Source organism: Aspergillus clavatus, genomic scaffold (genome assembly GCF_000002715.2).
Source record: "Aspergillus clavatus NRRL 1 1099423829792 genomic scaffold, whole genome shotgun sequence".
NCBI classification, from domain to species: domain Eukaryota; kingdom Fungi; phylum Ascomycota; class Eurotiomycetes; order Eurotiales; family Aspergillaceae; genus Aspergillus; species Aspergillus clavatus.
In genome coordinates this window covers 119,948-137,478 of record NW_001517107.1, presented here as the reverse complement: position 1 = coordinate 137,478, position 17,531 = coordinate 119,948, and the positions used below count along the sequence as shown (strand labels likewise).

At 33.8% G+C, this 17,531-nt stretch overlaps 2 protein-coding genes across 2 annotated transcripts, besides 12 other annotated features; one reads left to right on the top strand and one right to left on the bottom strand.

Annotated features, from left to right (window-relative positions):
- Positions 1-752: 752 nt before the first annotated feature.
- Positions 753-783: a microsatellite.
- A 1,410-nt stretch (positions 784-2,193) lies between these two features.
- Positions 2,194-2,255: a microsatellite.
- Positions 2,226-2,255: a microsatellite.
- A 1,777-nt stretch (positions 2,256-4,032) lies between these two features.
- Positions 4,033-4,687: a microsatellite.
- Positions 4,321-4,392: a microsatellite.
- Positions 4,688-6,144: 1,457 nt separating the features above from the next.
- Positions 6,145-6,268: a microsatellite.
- A 708-nt stretch (positions 6,269-6,976) lies between these two features.
- Positions 6,977-7,098: a microsatellite.
- Positions 6,978-7,098: a microsatellite.
- Positions 7,099-8,160: 1,062 nt separating this feature from the next.
- Positions 8,161-8,239: a microsatellite.
- A 416-nt stretch (positions 8,240-8,655) lies between these two features.
- Positions 8,656-8,681: a microsatellite.
- Positions 8,657-8,681: a microsatellite.
- A 508-nt stretch (positions 8,682-9,189) lies between these two features.
- Positions 9,190-11,565, top strand: ACLA_042890 (putative cell cycle checkpoint protein Rad17; the record flags this gene model as incomplete). Its single annotated transcript, XM_001274996.1, has 2 exons — positions 9,190-9,729; positions 9,793-11,565. 2 exons carry the CDS (start codon positions 9,190-9,192, stop codon positions 11,563-11,565), a joined length of 2,313 nt encoding a protein of 770 aa, XP_001274997.1.
- A 370-nt stretch (positions 11,566-11,935) lies between these two features.
- Positions 11,936-11,992: a microsatellite.
- A 2,716-nt stretch (positions 11,993-14,708) lies between these two features.
- On the bottom strand, positions 14,709-17,260 carry ACLA_042880 (dynamin-related GTPase DNM1; the record flags this gene model as incomplete). The annotated part of the gene is made up of 3 exons (XM_001274995.1): positions 14,709-15,023; positions 15,079-17,070; positions 17,162-17,260. The coding sequence occupies 3 exons, from the start codon at positions 17,258-17,260 to the stop codon at positions 14,709-14,711; spliced, it is 2,406 nt and encodes an 801-aa protein (XP_001274996.1).
- Between the last annotated feature and the right edge of the window lie 271 nt (positions 17,261-17,531).

Sequence of the window (17,531 nt, the reverse complement as noted above, 5' to 3'; positions counted from 1 at the left end):
GCCCCCTAAAAATATATATTAAAATCTACTTAGATAATTAGAGTACCCTATATATATTGAGAAATCCTTAATAAGAGACTAAATAATACCTAATTTTAGTAATAATTAAACTACTTAACTAGCTATACTCTATATTTAATATATATTTTTATTAGCAAATTATATATTATAGAATCCCTAGAAATAAGCTAGTAAACTAATAATAAAGAAGATAATAGCCTAGAGGGAAGATGGCTAGTATAAAGATCTCATTATAATTATAATATTTAATTACTTTTTATAGGGCCCTCTTAATAGATAAATTTACTCTCTTTAAAAAAAAGAAGCCAGAGCCTAAATCTTTATATTATAAAAAGTAATAAAATAAGAACCTAAATTATTAATAAAAGCTTAAATAAAATTACTACTTAAAGAGTTTACTAATATATTTTATAAGGAATTAGTTTTAGGACTTCTATCTAAATATGAGATATAATATAAAATTAATATAAGTAATTCCATACTAAGTAATATTAATATTTATCTTTAGTTACGCTTAAAGTTCTAAAAGATATTATAATAGGTTTAGAAGCTAATTAAAAAATAAAATAGAACTATTAATATATACTTAGAGATCCCTAATAGTCTTAATATTAAAATCTAAAAATTAATAGTAAATATATATTAATTATTAACTCTTAAATAAATTAATTAAAAAGAATATTTACTTATTTCCTAGAATTCCTAAGTTAATTAATAGAATTAATAAAATAAAATTTCTTTTAAAAATTCCTTTTAAAAATTAATCTTTTATTAAGATATTAATAACTCTAAATAAGAAATAACTCTAAAACTACTAGGTATATAAGAGCTTAAGAACAAAACTCTAATAAAAAAAATAAAATTACTTAATAATAAAGAGGATTTAATCTTTCTAGTACTAAGAGATTAATTATATTAGATAGTTATTAATAATACTAAATAAAAATAAATAAATTATAATTATTATTAATTATATTATAAGATAGATAGTTATAAAAGTAGTTCGAAAGAAAATTAATAAAGTAATTATGAAATTTCTTTATAAAGAAATATTTCGTTAATAAAAAGTAACTAATAAGCTCTTATTAAATAATAGATAAAACCTTTTATTATAAGTTATAAAGAGTTTTATTTAAACTCTAAAAGCAAAATATTAAATAATAACCATAAATTATCCTTAAATTAATAAATAAAATAAGAATCTTAATAGCATGTAAAAAAATCCTAATAACGCTAAATCTAGTATAATACAAAACTTAGGCTTATTATAGATCTAGGTATAGAGGTATTAAATATATTCCTATTAGATAGGGTATTTAATATTATTATTAGTACAATATTTATAGTATATTATATATTAATAAGTAGATAAGTTATCCTTCTAAATATAGTACTTCTTATTATAAATATTAATATAATATAGTTGTAAAACTCTTTAGGTAGTATAAATAGACTAGATATAATTAAATTAATAATATTTTATATACTAGAGTGGTTTATAAAGTAGAATATATAATTTAATAATTAGTAGTATATTATTTAAAATTAGCTAGTAATTAATTAGATAATTAATATCCTATAGATCCTAAAATATAATAACTAATAAGGATTCTTCTTCTCGTATTATATTTAAATATTATTATTATATTACTTTATATAAAGTATAGGGCTCTAAATCTTTTAATTATAATAAAGGACTTTATTGTATAGCTACTTTATAGCTTTAGTACTAAAAAAATAGAAATAAAATACTAAACATGTAAGAATAATATACTAATAAGAGATAATTAATATATATATATTCCTTGAACTATAGTTAGGGGAGCTATAATATATTATTATACAGAAGATATTCTTAATTTAATATTATATAGATATAGATATTAAGATTAATATTATATAGGACTATAGTATTATCTATCTCTATATTACTAAATATAAGGCTCTTATCTTTTAAGATTTATTATATAATTATAAGTAGCTAGGCCCTCTAGTAAGGACTAGCTCATAGATTATATTAGTAGATCTATATCTAATTTTTATTATTATAAGCTAGCTAGGCTAGTAAGGATAGAGATAAATAAGGATAGAAGAAAGAGGTAGTATTAATAAAAAGAGAGAAGGAGATTATATTTAGTACTATCTAGGTCTAGTTAAAAACTTACTATATATATAGTATTATTAATAATAATATTTATAATCCTATTAGTATTAGTATTAGTATTAGTAATAGTTTTTTTAACTTTAAAAGCATATAGATTAGTATCTATATCTATTTAATAAGATCTATAACTTATTTTAGCTTTAGCTATTTTTATAAGTACTACTATATAAATTGTAATAACTAGGCACTGGGCTGCCTACTTACCACTGAGGCGAAAGACCTATAATGATTTGACCCTATGTCAAATCATGGCCCAGTTCCTATATATATATCTAGATAGCCTAACATGAATCCTATAATAATATTATAGTGCTATATAAAAAAGATATATAATAAGATATTTAACTTAATATAAGATAACTAATAGCTACTAGAGTAGAGCTAGTTTAATAGGTTAGATAATAGCCCTACTTAAAGAGCTATTATTAGGAACGATAGCTTAGTAGTATAAGATATAGTAATAGAGCTAGGAGAAAAGAAAGGCTAGCTAGAGCTATAATATAGAGAGAGAGAAATATAGTTAGCTAATTAATAGAGTATATATACTCCTAATATAGTAGATAGATCTATAGTATATATTATACCTCTAAGTTAGTTAATATTAATTAAAATAATATATAAGTATAATTTTAGGGAGTAATAAGGGCCTTAAGTTATAGATTATGGATAAGCTAGATAATTGATTATTATATATATATAAAGATAGCCTAGTGCATAGTATATGGCTATCTTTCTTAATAAAGACTAATTATAATAAGTAAGATAAGCTATATAGATAAGGTAGAAGAGATAAAAAAAATTAATTATAGTAAGTAGGATAAGCTGCACAGGTAAGGTAAGAGAGATAAAAAGGGTTGATTATTATGAGTAAGATGAGCTGCAAAGCTAGAGGCTCACTCACATGCTTATTATAAGAATTATGAAGGGTCCTGTATATATATCGTAAGTTATCTTTATAGAGGAGCTATAAGAATGCTAGCTGGATTCTAACAGACCATAAGGCCAAAAGACCAACATTACTGTGAGTTACCAGACAACTCATAGATCCAGACCTATATAGTAGTGCACTAGGTAGCTAAGGCATCTCTCTCTTAGAGATCCTTATAACTACCCTCCCCCTCTTAAGGCTTTACCTCAAAGCCTATCTCTAGGGAGCAGGTCTTATACCTATTAGGCACCTCCGGCCCTCAGCTGCCATAACATCTATATATCTGGCCCCTAGGGGCAGCCTTATAGCCACCACCTGTTAGCCACCCTAAGTGATTAGGTAAGATCCTAAGCCTATGAGGTCACATAGCCCTACTAAGCTAGAAAATCTATTCTAACCACCAGCTCTAAGAATTAATCCCTTAACCACCTGGTGATCAGCAACTCACAGTAAATTATAAGAATGCTAGCTGGATTCTAATAGACCATAAGGCTAAAAGACCAATATTACCATGAGTTACCAGACAACTCATGGATCCAGACCTATATAGTAGTGCACTGGGTAGCTAAGGCATCTCTCTCTTAGAGATCCTTACAGGCCCCTTATCTACTTATATTAAATAAGATTAAATCTATAAACCCTAATCCGATAATATTATTCTATAAGGTCCTCTATGGGCTCTTCCCTAATAGATTTATATATTAGGGTAGAGACTCTATTATTATCTCTAGATTTAAACTTATTTTTATATTTTAATTATTCTTAATTACTAATCTCTAGCTTATCTCCTCCTTAGGGAGTACCCATACCCTAATATAAATTATTAATAACTAAATATATTAAGGCCTAAAGGCTTTCTTTAATAGTTCTATTTATTATAATAGTTTATCCCCTTAAATTATATCTCTAGGATACTAAGATCTAAGATCCTTAGCTACTAGGCCTTCTTAAGAACTCTATCTCTTTATTATTTTTATTTATTTTTAATAACTAGCCTCTAGCTTATTTACTCCTTTATAATTCTATTATAAAAGTACTACTCTATAAAGGGTATTTATACCCTAATATATATTATATGAAAATAAGCTAATAGATACCTAAAGGCTTTCTCTAGATGGATTTACTAATTAAGATAACTAATATATCTCTATTATATTCTTAGAATATTAGGATCTAAGATTCTTAGCTACTAGGCCTTCTTAAGAACTCTATCTCTTTATTATTTTTATTTATTTTTAATATCTAGTCTTTAGCTTATTTATTTATTTATAATTTTATTATTAGAGCTCTACTATATAAGAGATACCTATATCCTAATATATAATATAAGAAACTAAGCTAGTAAATACCTAAAGGCTTTCTCTAGATAGACGTACTAATTAAGATAACTAATCTATTACTATTATATAATTAAGGTACTAAAATCTAGGATCCTTAGCTACTAGGTCTTCCTAAGAATTCTATTCTTCTATTATTTTTATATATTCTTAATAACTAGTCTCTAACTTATTTATTCCTTTATAGTTCTATTACTAGAGCTTTACTCTATAAAGGATACCTATATCTTAATATATTCTATATAGAGATAGACTAGTAGATACTTAGATACTTTCTTCTAGATTATTTATTTATAGTATACTTTTAGAATACTAGGATCTAAGGTCCCTAGCTACTAGGCCTTTTTAAGGATCTTATCTCTTAAGCTACTTTATCTACTTCTAATAACTAGCTATTAATTTATCTAATCCTTTACAATATTATTAGACTATCTATTTTAGAGGAGAGTTCTATAATATTATTATATCTATAATTTCTTTTTATCTTATTATCTCTTTACTATTTAATTATAGATTATCTTTATCTAAATTATAACTATAGGAAGGTAAAAAGTATTTACTACTTAGATTAGGGAAGTAGCTAAATAAGATATATTTATCTTCTTAAATAAGAAACACTCTAATATCCTAGCTAGCTAATTAAGGAATAGTATTAGCTCTAAAGTTAATATTATTTATATTTTTTAAGTAGTTTTATAATATCTTTTTATCTTTAATCTTATTCTAATATATATACTCTTTACTTTCCTTTTTATCTATCTCTTTTAAATATACTTCTATCCTTCTATTTATAATAGATATTAAATATATCTCTATAATCTCTAGTATCTTAAGTATCTTTAATATATAGTATTTCATTATTATACTCTCTAGGAGTAACTTCCTATTGTGATATCGGCGAACACATATCAGTGGCGATAGGTAGTGGATATCTGGGTTGACCTTAGTGACCCAAGGTCGATAGTGAAATCTCTGTAATATCTATGACCATCTATTATGTAAAGCAACTAGATAGTATAGATATAAATAAGAGTACCCTCTCTAATGGTGAAAGAGGGTAAGGCCCAGCCTACCTCTCTCTTCACCCTTAGTGAAAGCACATAACCACAGCGATTCCACTATTACTAATTTATAGTAAGAGATTATCTAAATTATATCTTCTTAATTTATTAAAAATAATATCTCTTACTCTAAAAAATTTTAACTTATCTTTAGTCTTTAGATTAAATACTCTTTAGATATTAGAACTTATATATATAACTAAATATCTAATTTTAGTCTATAGTTCTATCTTCTCCTTAAGTATGATATTCCTTTACTAAAAGAATATTATTAATTTAAACTTCTAGAGTATTAAGATATTCTATTTAATAATATTTTTCTTTAGTAATTGATTTATTTATTTAGCAAGAGTCTTTTATTCTTTATTAATCTTTATTAAAAAATAATTTATTATAAAGTATATTACTTTATACACCTCTAGATATATTAATTATAAAAGATTTACTTCTAGGAGTCTAGCTCTTACTTTTTTAATAAGAGTATTTCTAGCTTATTCTACTGATCTATTTATGTCTACAGTATTTATTATTATTCAATAAATATAGATCTCTTTCTTCTTATATAGCTTCTTAAATAGATTTCTAAGTGTTTACTTATTATTATATTAAAAGGATATTACTTCTCTTCTAAACTATATTAATATATATCTTATAAAGATAAATATAATATCTATATATTTATTCTTTCCTAGATATATAAAGATAAAGTACATCCTTATAGTATTATCTATAAAGTATATTATCTATTTATATTTATTTTATTTTCTCTTATTCTAGATTAGATTAATATATACCTTATTAAATAGCTTTATTAATCTCTAGATTATTTTTTATATTGTCTACTTATCTATTCTTATTAGCTAGTATATTATATATATCTCTTTCTATATATATCTATCTTATATTATCATTCTTTATGATGGGTTTTAGTATCCATTATAGTACCTTCTAGTATAGATAAGTAAATCTTTTATATTATTAGTCTTTATTATTTCTTAGTCTCTTTAGTTTAATTAAGGCTATAAACTTCCTCTTTATTATAGTAGATATTTTCTTCTATCTTCTTAATATAGGAAAATAGCTAATAATATATAATTTATATCTCTTATTATATTAATCAAACTCCTTCCTATTCTTATATACTAAGCTTTATATAGTAATATTAATATAAATAACTAACTTCTAAGCTCTCTATAGTAATAGAATATTTATATAAAACCTTAGAATAATTATTATATCTATTAGATATATTATTTTTATGTCTTTATTTAATCTTCTTATAAATATTATCTTTATACTACATTTCTTAATTAATACTTTTATATCTCTAATGTAGATTATATTATCTAATCTTACTAGATATAGGTCTATTATCCCCCTCTTATTATTTAATATATAGATAATAAATCTACTATCTATAATTATAGTATTCCCTAAGGAGCAGATACTCTAGGATATTATATAGATTATTACTATTATTATTATTATTATTATTATTATTATTATTATTATTATTATTATTATTATTATTATTATTATTATTATTATTATTATTATTATTATTATTATTATTATTATTATTATTATATAATACTCTATTCTCTTTTTCTTATCTAATTCTATATCTTATACTTTAGGTTAATTATATCTTTTATTTATAAATTTAAATACTTTCTTTACTCGCTTTATTCTTAGTCCTTTAGTATAGTCTAAATCCTCTTTATAATATAATTTATTAGTCTCTAGCTCTCTTTTACTCTTTAATCTTTATTAAGATAGCTATATATAGAAATATCTTATACTATAAGAATGTTTTCTTTAGGGTTTCTATAGCTTTATGATTAATATTAGGTTCTTTTATAATATACTAAATATTAACTTTATATCTTATTATATAGATATACTTAGGGCCTAGTACTTTATATAATAAGCTTTAGTCTAGATTTATTCTTATATCTTATTATAAATAGTCTATATTATTATCTTAAATATTTACTTTTTAATATCTTTTTTTATTCTTATTTAATCTCCTAGGAAAAGTACTAATTAAATTTATTAAAGATTCTTAATATATTAAGAATATCTTTATTATTTTAGAGTATCTAGTTATTTAATTAATTTATTTTTGTTTTAAAATAAGTTTAAACTTCTCTATTTAATTCTAAAAATCTTAAATATATTAAACCTTAGATCTCTTTATAAATAATTATAATTTTTTTAGATATTTTTTTTTCTTTCTTCTTTATACTATAATATTTTTAGAGTTCTTTTAATATTTTTTTAGCCTCTAGAACTTTCTTAATTTAAGAGGCTAGATATTAATATAATTATATTATTTATTTATATCTTTAGTAATTCCTAGAGTCTTATATATTAATTAAGTCTTTATTATTTAAATTTAAAATTTTTTTATTCTTTTAATAAAAGATCTAAAAAGACTCTTACTAGCTTATATATATATTTTTTTAAATTAAAGTTCTTATATTTAAGTATCTCTAACTTTATTAACTTATTATATTTATTTAGATTAATATATATTTAGATCTTCTTTTAATAAGTTATTATTTATATAATATTTTTTTAGAGTCTTTATTTTTTCTAGTTAGTAAGTATAATCTTAACTCTTATAATTAGTATATTTTAAGTTATTTTTTTTAATTAATTACTTCTTTATAACTTATATTACTTTCTTATTAATTTTTTTTACCTATTTTTTATTTATTAACTTTAGTAGATCTCTTGCTAATTTAATATCTTTATACTATCTTATTAACTAGGCTTATAATTATTATAGCTAGGTAATTAAAGTAATATAAATATTATTAAGTATAGATATATAGCTTAGATATAAAGATATATCCTTCTCTTATTCTCTTACTCTAGCTCCTCTCTAGTAGATATACACAAGGGGATGAATATACTAGTTAGTATATATTATACTATGCTTATTTAGGCATAGTAAGTAAGTATATTACTAATACAGTGAATACCACTCTATTACACCTATATATAAGCCTCCTAGGCTCCTATATACTATTAGCATAAAATTTAGTCACAACCTTATTCTGCATGGCTCCTCTGCTGCAGCATCCTACCATGGAATTTTCTAATGGTGGTGACCCAGGCTGCAATACTTTCAGAGTGAAAAAAAAAAAAAAAAAAAAAAAAAACCATAGTTTATGAGGTTGATTTTGTGGCAGGGCAGAGTACTGAGAGATTACAGAGTAGACAGTATTTTTGGTACAAGATAATCCCCAAGACTACTCACATGCGCGCTGACTAACCATGACAGCAATGAATCATAATTACAGTAGATGTTCTTGAGGCAATGGATGTCATCACTTATTCTGATTCCTTTCATCGATATTTTGATGATGAGATTCTCAAACTCCCCACTAGTCCAGTTGGCTGACTACTTATCAAGTAGATATAACCTATGATCAAGTTCTGAATTCCACGGATCTATTCTCATACAGAAACCTTCGATTTGGTTGAGGCCCATTCACTCAGGACGATGAAGAGAAGTTTTAGGACAACCCTCGATCACAGACGCGAGGGCTATTGCCCATTCAGTTTAATTGAATGATGGATTCTCTTCCTCATGGGACTAGACAGATTTCCATCGACAAGTCAGCATCACCTTCAGTAACGAAGCAGCAAAAAGACAACCCTCCAAATATGTCCTCGGACAAATTAGGCACCCAATTCAGTGGCCCATCACCTTACGACCATCAAGTGCCTGCTTGTGAGCCACTGGGATCGTCCATGCACAAGCCTCGGGCAAGCGGTGCCGCACAGTCAGAGAAACAGGGATTGGATTTAACTGAGGATGAGGATGATAATGATGTAATCGAGGATGGCTATGATTCCTACGATGAGATTTTCATGCAGTATCTCACATCAAGAAAACCCATGGACAGGGTGGAATCAAAAGCAATATCCGGTGGTGCATATCGATCTTGTCGACCGTCTACTAAAAGTAATTCTGGTCGCTCGCGAGGATTGACAAGCAATCCCAGGCGATTTATGATGCCGCCTACCCTGAACAGTGAAAGCCATGGCTCGTACGTTTTAACATCCTTTCCCGACAGGACCATGAAGAGGTTACCATGGGCACAACGATACCCTCCATCAAATTTGAATGAGTTAGCGGTCCACAAGAGGAAGGTCACCGAAGTACAGACTTGGTTGTCGAACGCATTTACGATGAATGCAAAAGTACGCTGAGAACTATTATTCCTCATCCCCTTTCCATAGATTCGATCTAGCTGACGTGTACAGAAATTGCTCGTCCTGAGAGGTCCTGCAGGGAGCGGTAAAACAACTACGATATCCTTGTTATCCGATTTCTTAGATTTTGATCTCCTTGAATGGAAAAATCCCCCAGCGACGGGCTTTTCCACAGAAGGATATACATCCATTGCAGCACAGTTCGATGAATTTTTATCAAGGAGCAACAGGCTATCTGGGCTCGAGTTAAGCGCAAACAATCTGAAGGTGGATGAGACAAAAAGAACAATTCATCATCCCAGGAAACGGATCGTTCTCATCGAGGAATTTCCGGCTGTGATTCGTCTCGGCTCACCCAGTCTTTCGGCATTCCGGCTGTCTCTTCAGCGTTATCTTGCAGTATCATCCGCGCCTAACAGTATTCCGAGGTCTCCGATCGTCATTATTGTCTCCGACACATCTGTGGATTCCGCGTCTTCCTATATGGACAACTTAACAGCTCACAGATTGCTTGGGGTTGATATTCTAAATCATCTAAGCACGACCGTAATCGACTTCAATAGCATCGCGCCTACTATCATGTACAAAGCTCTGGAGTTGGTCGTGGAGAAGAATGCCCGGTCATCCAAGTCGGCGAGGAGACCTGGACGAAACATACTCAAGAATATATCTGAGGCAGGAGACATCCGAAGTGCCATCTCTTCATTAGAATTTATTTTCGTGAAAAATGAGGCATTTGAGAACTATGCACGACACTTCTCTGCCAAAGCCAAACGACCAGCCGGACGCAATACATCCATCACACCTGGTGAAGAAGAGGTGCTGAAGTCGATCTCCCAGAGAGAGGCCAGCCTAGGCTTATTCCATGCCGTCGGGAAAATTATCTATAATAAGCGAGAAGCCGTGGATTCCCCGGCCAGTAATTCCTGGTCACCCCAACTTCCAAACCATCTAAGTCATCACGTCCGGCCCGGGATCTCGCTTGTCTCTGTCAATGAATTATTAAATGAAGTAGGTGCCGATTCGCAGACATTCATCAGTGCTCTTCATGAGAATTATGTGCCATCATGTGATGGACCTGCGTTTTTGGACTGCTTGAACGGATGCACAGCTGCGTTATCGGACAGTGACTTGTTATGTGTCCATAAAAAAGGATTTGGGGCAGACCTTCCACACTCAATGAATAAGGCCACTGTCGGACTGGACTTTTTGCGACAGGATGAGTTTAGCTATCAGATCACTGCACGCGGTCTATTGTTCTCCCTTCCATCGCCTGTGAAAAGGCGAGCCATATCCACAAGTCAGGAAGGAGCAGCTTTTGGTGGGCACAAAATTTTCTTCCCTTCTGAATTTCGGCTATTGAAGGAGAGAGCCGAGGTTGATGATCTTCTAAGGCTGTGGATATCAAGATCAATATTCTTGCACAACACACTCAACGAACAAAGCACTAAGCCCAGGACAGACCACTCCATGGGTCGGTTGACCAATTCTGATGCGGAATCATTAATTATAACTATGCCAGATCGACGCGATTTTCTACTCTATCAATTGCCATATATGGCTCGTATTAACTATCATGGAACGGTTTCATGTGGACTCAAAAAGCTCACATGCTTTCTGGGACAAAATGGTCAAACTTGCGCAGGTAATGATACTTCTGGCCTCGGTTCAGAGGCATTTGGTCGGTTTTCTGCTTTTTCGGAGTCGAAAAAGAATGCCGAAGGCACATTTCAGGGAAAATATCCCCGGATCTGGTTTCCATCCTCACACCCAATTGTGGAAGAAAAATTTACTTTGAGTGACGATGAAATCGAGGAATGCTGATTCTCTTTGTCCCACCACAGAATTTACTCCTTCTCCACACTCTGTTCGGATATGGAATCATGTCCTGTCGTATGCTGCCGGTGTGACTTTTGAGTACATATCTCAATTCTGGTGCCCGGCTCCTGGAATTCGAACAGACGAGAATCAAGCTCTGGTTTGAGGCTCTTTCCCTTCAGAAGAATTGAATGGTCAGATATTTGGTTCAACTCGTATCAAAGATGAATTCATAATAGGGATGTTCTGCACATTATATTATAATAATTATAGTAAAATCGTTCTGCCGGCAGATCTGAATTAGGTAGTGTCACATGATAGTTTAGTAAGCATCCAATATTTCCATTCTTATCTTAGGCTATCTTGGCGCAACGCGTATGTTTACATTTATATATATATTCATATAGACATATAAACATATAAATTTATATATTTTGATAAGTAACCACACCTTCCTAAAATAGAAGATATGAAGCTTTTGAGCGTGGCCTTTCTCTTCTTCTCTACCTGGCGTGAGGAGCTTCCTGATTCAGTAGCTGGGAGAGGCGTGCTTTCAATCATAAGATGTAGGGCTGCGGATTCAGGTAAAAGTATGTCGCGTAAGATCATTCTCCCTAGTGTTTCCTGGGCGGAAATTGGCGCCGGTGAAGGTGAAATTGACCATTCAGGTAGTGCTAAAGAAGATGAATATGGAGATGTCATTTTGACTCTGTAGATAGTAGAATTGGTAGGGATATAGCTTCAAATATAAGATATCTTTGACGCGAATATAGGCTGGATATCACATTCCAGCTTCCCGCGTAGGCACTAACCCTATCACGGGGACGCTAAGCCTATTACGGTTTGTATAATAGTTATAATATTATTATAATCATTATACTAAAATAACGTGAATGCTGAGTCATTTTATCTACCGCCTACTTTGATTGGATGGCGCTAAGCCTAAAAGGCTGTATAATTATTATAATATAATGTGCAGAACATCCCTAATGAATGTGGACCTAAAATACAAGATTCACAGAAGCGTACGACAGGCGGGAGGAAAAGCAAAGCCTCAGCATAGATATAGCTAGGCGGTCTATCTTATCGATAACTGCCACTAAAGCAAATTAGGACTAGGTCCTTTCACTCACTAAAATACAACTAAACCTAACTCCGATTATCAACTCAATATACTCAACTGTATTCCTTACCCACTCGACGAATGCGAGCAATTAGAAGTTTCATGAGCATGAGCGGCATCAAGCATTATTGGTCTAATCAAGAAGGAATCCGTCCACGCCTTATGACCGAGAAAATGATCAATCGCAGCGGGAATGGTAAGGTCAAGGACAGTAGTATTGACTCGCCCAAATTAGTTGATCAAGAAGGATACAAGAAGACGCTCTATAGTAGTCTGGAGACTATAGCTGATGCTCTGGTGCATGCAAATCCCGCGAGCTGTATTAGTATGGTATTAATGATCTCGTTGATATTCGGTGGTTGCTGTGCCAATGTGGGTGCTCTACTCTCTATCTTAAACTTGCTTGACTGATTGTCCCAACTCAGGTTTTCGCGTTAGAGGCCATCATAAAGTGAGTTACAAGAAATATCTCAACAGTAGAGCGGCCTTGGACTAATGATTCATCTAGGCAGCAGCCAAGCTCAGGTATCTCAATACCATATTCCGATCATGTTTCTTCCCGCCTTTGCTGAGATGCTTACCTCTGTCAAAAGGGCCCTTGATAACTTTCGCCCAATTCCTCGTCACTGCTCTACTAACGCTTCCGAGCTTCTTGTCGCCCTCTTCAGGAGCCTATTCGCTATTCCTGACCCCGCGTGTCATCCCGCTCAGATCATGGGTAATATACACGGCGTTCTTCGTGACAGTCAATCTCCTAAACAATTGGGCTTTTGCTTATCGCATTTCTGTTCCGTTGCACATTATACTAAGGTCTGGAGGGCCTGTCGCCTCTCTAATCATTGGGTACTTCTTCAACCAAAAGAGGTATTCACATGGTCAAATTGTGGCCGTAGCAATGCTCACTTTTGGGGTTTTTACGGCAGCTTTGACAGATGCTCGAACGAAGGAAAAATCGTTAGAAATGGGACCTATCAAAGAGAGCTCTGACTTGGTCACCACTGCCACGGGCTTTTTAATTCTTGCTCTAGCCATGATTCTTTCCGCTTTCCAAGGAATTTATGCGGACAGGCTTTATGAAACCTATGGCAGAAACCACTGGAAAGAAGCTCTCTTCTACTCGCACATACTCTCACTTCCCCTTTTCTTACCAACATATCCGCAACTTCTCGACCAATGGCGAGCCATGCGGTCATCTCCCTCCCTGGTTTGTCCGGCCTTGGGGTCCAACACAATCAGTGAGAATAAAGGTATCACAGGCTTGATGTCATCTTTAAGCTCGGCGATTGGTTCTGTTACCCTTTCGCCGCTAGCAGTGATCAACACTGTCCCATATTTCATCTCTCAAATCCCGACACAGGCAGCTTTCCTTTTACTGAACGCTCTGACACAGTATTTGTGTATTCGTGGAGTTCATCTACTTTCCGCCCAGACGTCATCACTGACGGTGACTGTCATCTTGAATGTCCGGAAGCTCGTCTCTTTATTACTGTCTATCTATATATTTGGCAATGATCTTGCGCCTGGAGTTCTCATAGGTGCTGTTTGTGTTTTCTCAGGAGGTGGTCTGTATGCTCTGGAGAGCACGCGACTCAGGCAACATGGCTCTAGCAAGAGAGACTGAGGGTCTTCCCCTCTCCGACCTCCCAAAAACTGCCCCGCGGATAGACCTTGGGGTACCATCATATCTCAAGCTAGTTCGATGGTTGATTGCATCCTGTTGGATCTAGTCATCGTGTGTCCATATGCAGTGAATAGCTTGATTTGTTGGCGTCACGTGTTATGTGAATGTTGCACCTGGCCTCGCAGTTTGTATTAGGTCTTCAATTAAGACTCATCGACAAATATAAAACTAGAATACACTTGGAAAGAAAAGTACACGTGCCCGCACTATAAGGGGGGAAGGGAGAATGGATCATCTCTGTACTGTACATGTTGCTCAAGGCACCATCAAGAGACTCTTCGGAGTCAAGCCAAGCCCTTCTATGGCTGATCATTCGCTAACGAACAACGTTCAGCTTGCTAGTTCTCAAAGCACTTCACCTACAATCCTCGCTGCTTCCTTGTAGGTATCCAAAAGCCTTTCGCATTTTTCTCTCTCCGCTTTGATGCCGTCGTCCTCATAGAGAAGCTCCCCAAAGAGATCTTCCTTATAGAGCTCACTAACGAGTCTATTCTGCACAACATCCTTGCTGTGGTTGACCAGGAGGTGCATAATAGCTTTTGGAACTTGATCTGCAATAGTTTCCCGAACAATGTTGAAATACGACGAAATCAATCGACGAATCAACTCTGTTTCCATGAGCTCACGGTCAGACAGGGAAGGCTCCGTATTTTCCAACTGCTAAAAGAAACCAAGTCAGCTTTCGCTCGAATATAAGCATCAACATGAGTCTTACATTTTGAGGTATGTCGCCACCGTATTCGGAGGGAGTCGTATAGTCATCAGAGGGACCAATTGGTGAGCGTATTTCTGTCCGTCTGATGCTTTGGCTGATGCTTGGTTCGTTCACATGATTGAGTTGTCTTTGTTGGTTTAAAGGTTGGGGCAACGGGGTCGAGCTCTGTACCCCATCCTTACCAAAGAAATAGTTAAGAAACGAGTCCCGAGTTGTGTTCGTCGCCCCAAACATGGCACTTGAAGTGGGATTCGTTCCATTCAAGGTCGCTGTAATCGCACTCTCTTGGCTTTTGCTAATGTGTGGAGACATGCTTCTGGTGCCCTTTGCGGGTTGGCCTCTACTATGGAGACTCTGTGCCTTTGACTCTGGCTGATGGTCCTCCTCGTCTTCTGGAGAAAGCGGCGCGGCGCCATTGAGACCGCCCAGCTCCTTTTGACGTCTTCTTTCCCGCTTTTTTCGGTCTTCAGCCAAAACCATTTTTCTTTCCTGTTCCTGTTTGTTCTGAATGACAGAGGACATTGCAGCTGCCGCACCGAGGAAGTTCGGGTGATTGGTATTAATATACGCTCTTTGGATGGATATCAACGATTCCACGTAAGCGGAACAGGGGCCCAGGCGCTCCCGGAGTAGATCAGATACTACTTCGATGAGTTTCGCTTGAAGACGGGGAAATCGCAAGAGCTCTTGTGAACCGCAGGTATGACAAATTTTTATGAGTTCTTCGTAGACAAGCTCAACACACCGCTGACTGGGAGCTTCCAGCATTTTTATCTGGGGCTTCACAAGTAAATCAAAGGCGAGCTCAGGAACAAATAAGCTCGGTCGAGGGCCTGTGGAATTTCTGATGGCTGTTCTGATGTCGGACACCGATAAATTATGTGTTGGGTCGATGGTTTCCAGGGAATTACCAAATACGGAGTTGAATATATAGTATATTCTGGCTCCTCCGCACAGCTCCTTGGTAGAGATTTCGGATGAGGTACCGTCAATTGAGGAAATGAATGAAGAGGCAAAGCGCGTCATGAGCTGCAGTATCAGGGATCCACGGTGTTCTTTTCCACTGAACTGCTTATTTCCATAGCTGGCAAGTTCTTGTTGCGTCTGGCCCATCAATGTATTGAGGCGGGCTTTGATATCGGGCAAGCGATCTCGTATATGTGCCATCAATGTGGAGTTCAAGGTCTTCGCGAGAAACTGTGTTCCGCATCTATTTGCCATATTTCGATACGCCGGATGGTGTCTGAAGAACTCGACTTCGGCCTGCAAAGCCTCAGATAATGATTTCCCAGACTGTATGTCTTGCTGAGATCGATTGACGACACCAATAAAGCCAAGTTTCAACGGATAGACTCGGCCGGAGAGAATGTCCATCGCGTTGGTGCCATGATCCATTAGGTCCAATTTCGTCAAGACTCCGATTGTTCTCCGGCCCATAGGATCTACTTGCCGTGCAAGTTTTAATGCCTCGGAGTTTACAAGGTCGACATTGGCGGGTGAGACAGCTAGGATGATACTGTTCGGCTTCGCTATGTATTCCAGGATCAAAGTCCGAGTTTGCTTCTCGATGTCGGATGGCTGATCTCCGATTGGTACTTTCGTTAACCCGGGTAGATCGACCATGGTGAGGTTGAGAACATGAGGGGAGAAAATCTTGAGATTGATAGGTTGCCTATTGATTCCTTTGTTGTTACCAGCGATTCGAGCTGTTTCCGCTTCAATCTCCTGTTTCACCATGGCAAAATCATCGAACTTGCGCCCAGGCAGGTGATGGAATTCAGCCCATTCATGTTGGCCGGCTACACTGGCGGCTGTGTGTGGTACATGGACTGCGTCATCTCTGGGCCTATCATCACGTTCACTGGGGATGTTTATGAGCTGTAGGATCAATGGTCGTCTAGTGACTATACCACTTCCTCTGGGCAAAAAATCTCTCCCCACAATGTTTTCCAGCACAGAAGATTTCCCGGAAGACTGTGACCCTACAACGACCTAAAAATAACTGAAAATTAGAGAAAAACAAGAACAGCTTTCTGAGAAATGAGGACTAAGGCATAGCTATTATTAGTCAAATACCACTTACAATTTGTGGTAAATCAAGAGAATCATTTCCAATTGTGTTGAAGACCAGGTCCTGTAATTTGTTCACAGTTATAAGCAGGTCTTCACTAAGTGAGGCCATTGTGCACAAAAAGGGATGCGTAAGGGTATTCGTGGATATATATATATATGTTTAAAGAAAATGACTGAATGATAGTAGGTTAACGGAGATAAAAGTAGTTTGAGATAATAGCTAGGCAAGCAAAAGTGAGAGCCAACAATAATCAGACACAATGTTCTGATTAGACTTGAAGGCAATAGGTTAATTCAAAGAACCAAGATGATACTACAGTAACTGGTCAGAAAAGCTAATTTATATCACGTGATTCACATTCCAGCCTATACCCGCGTAT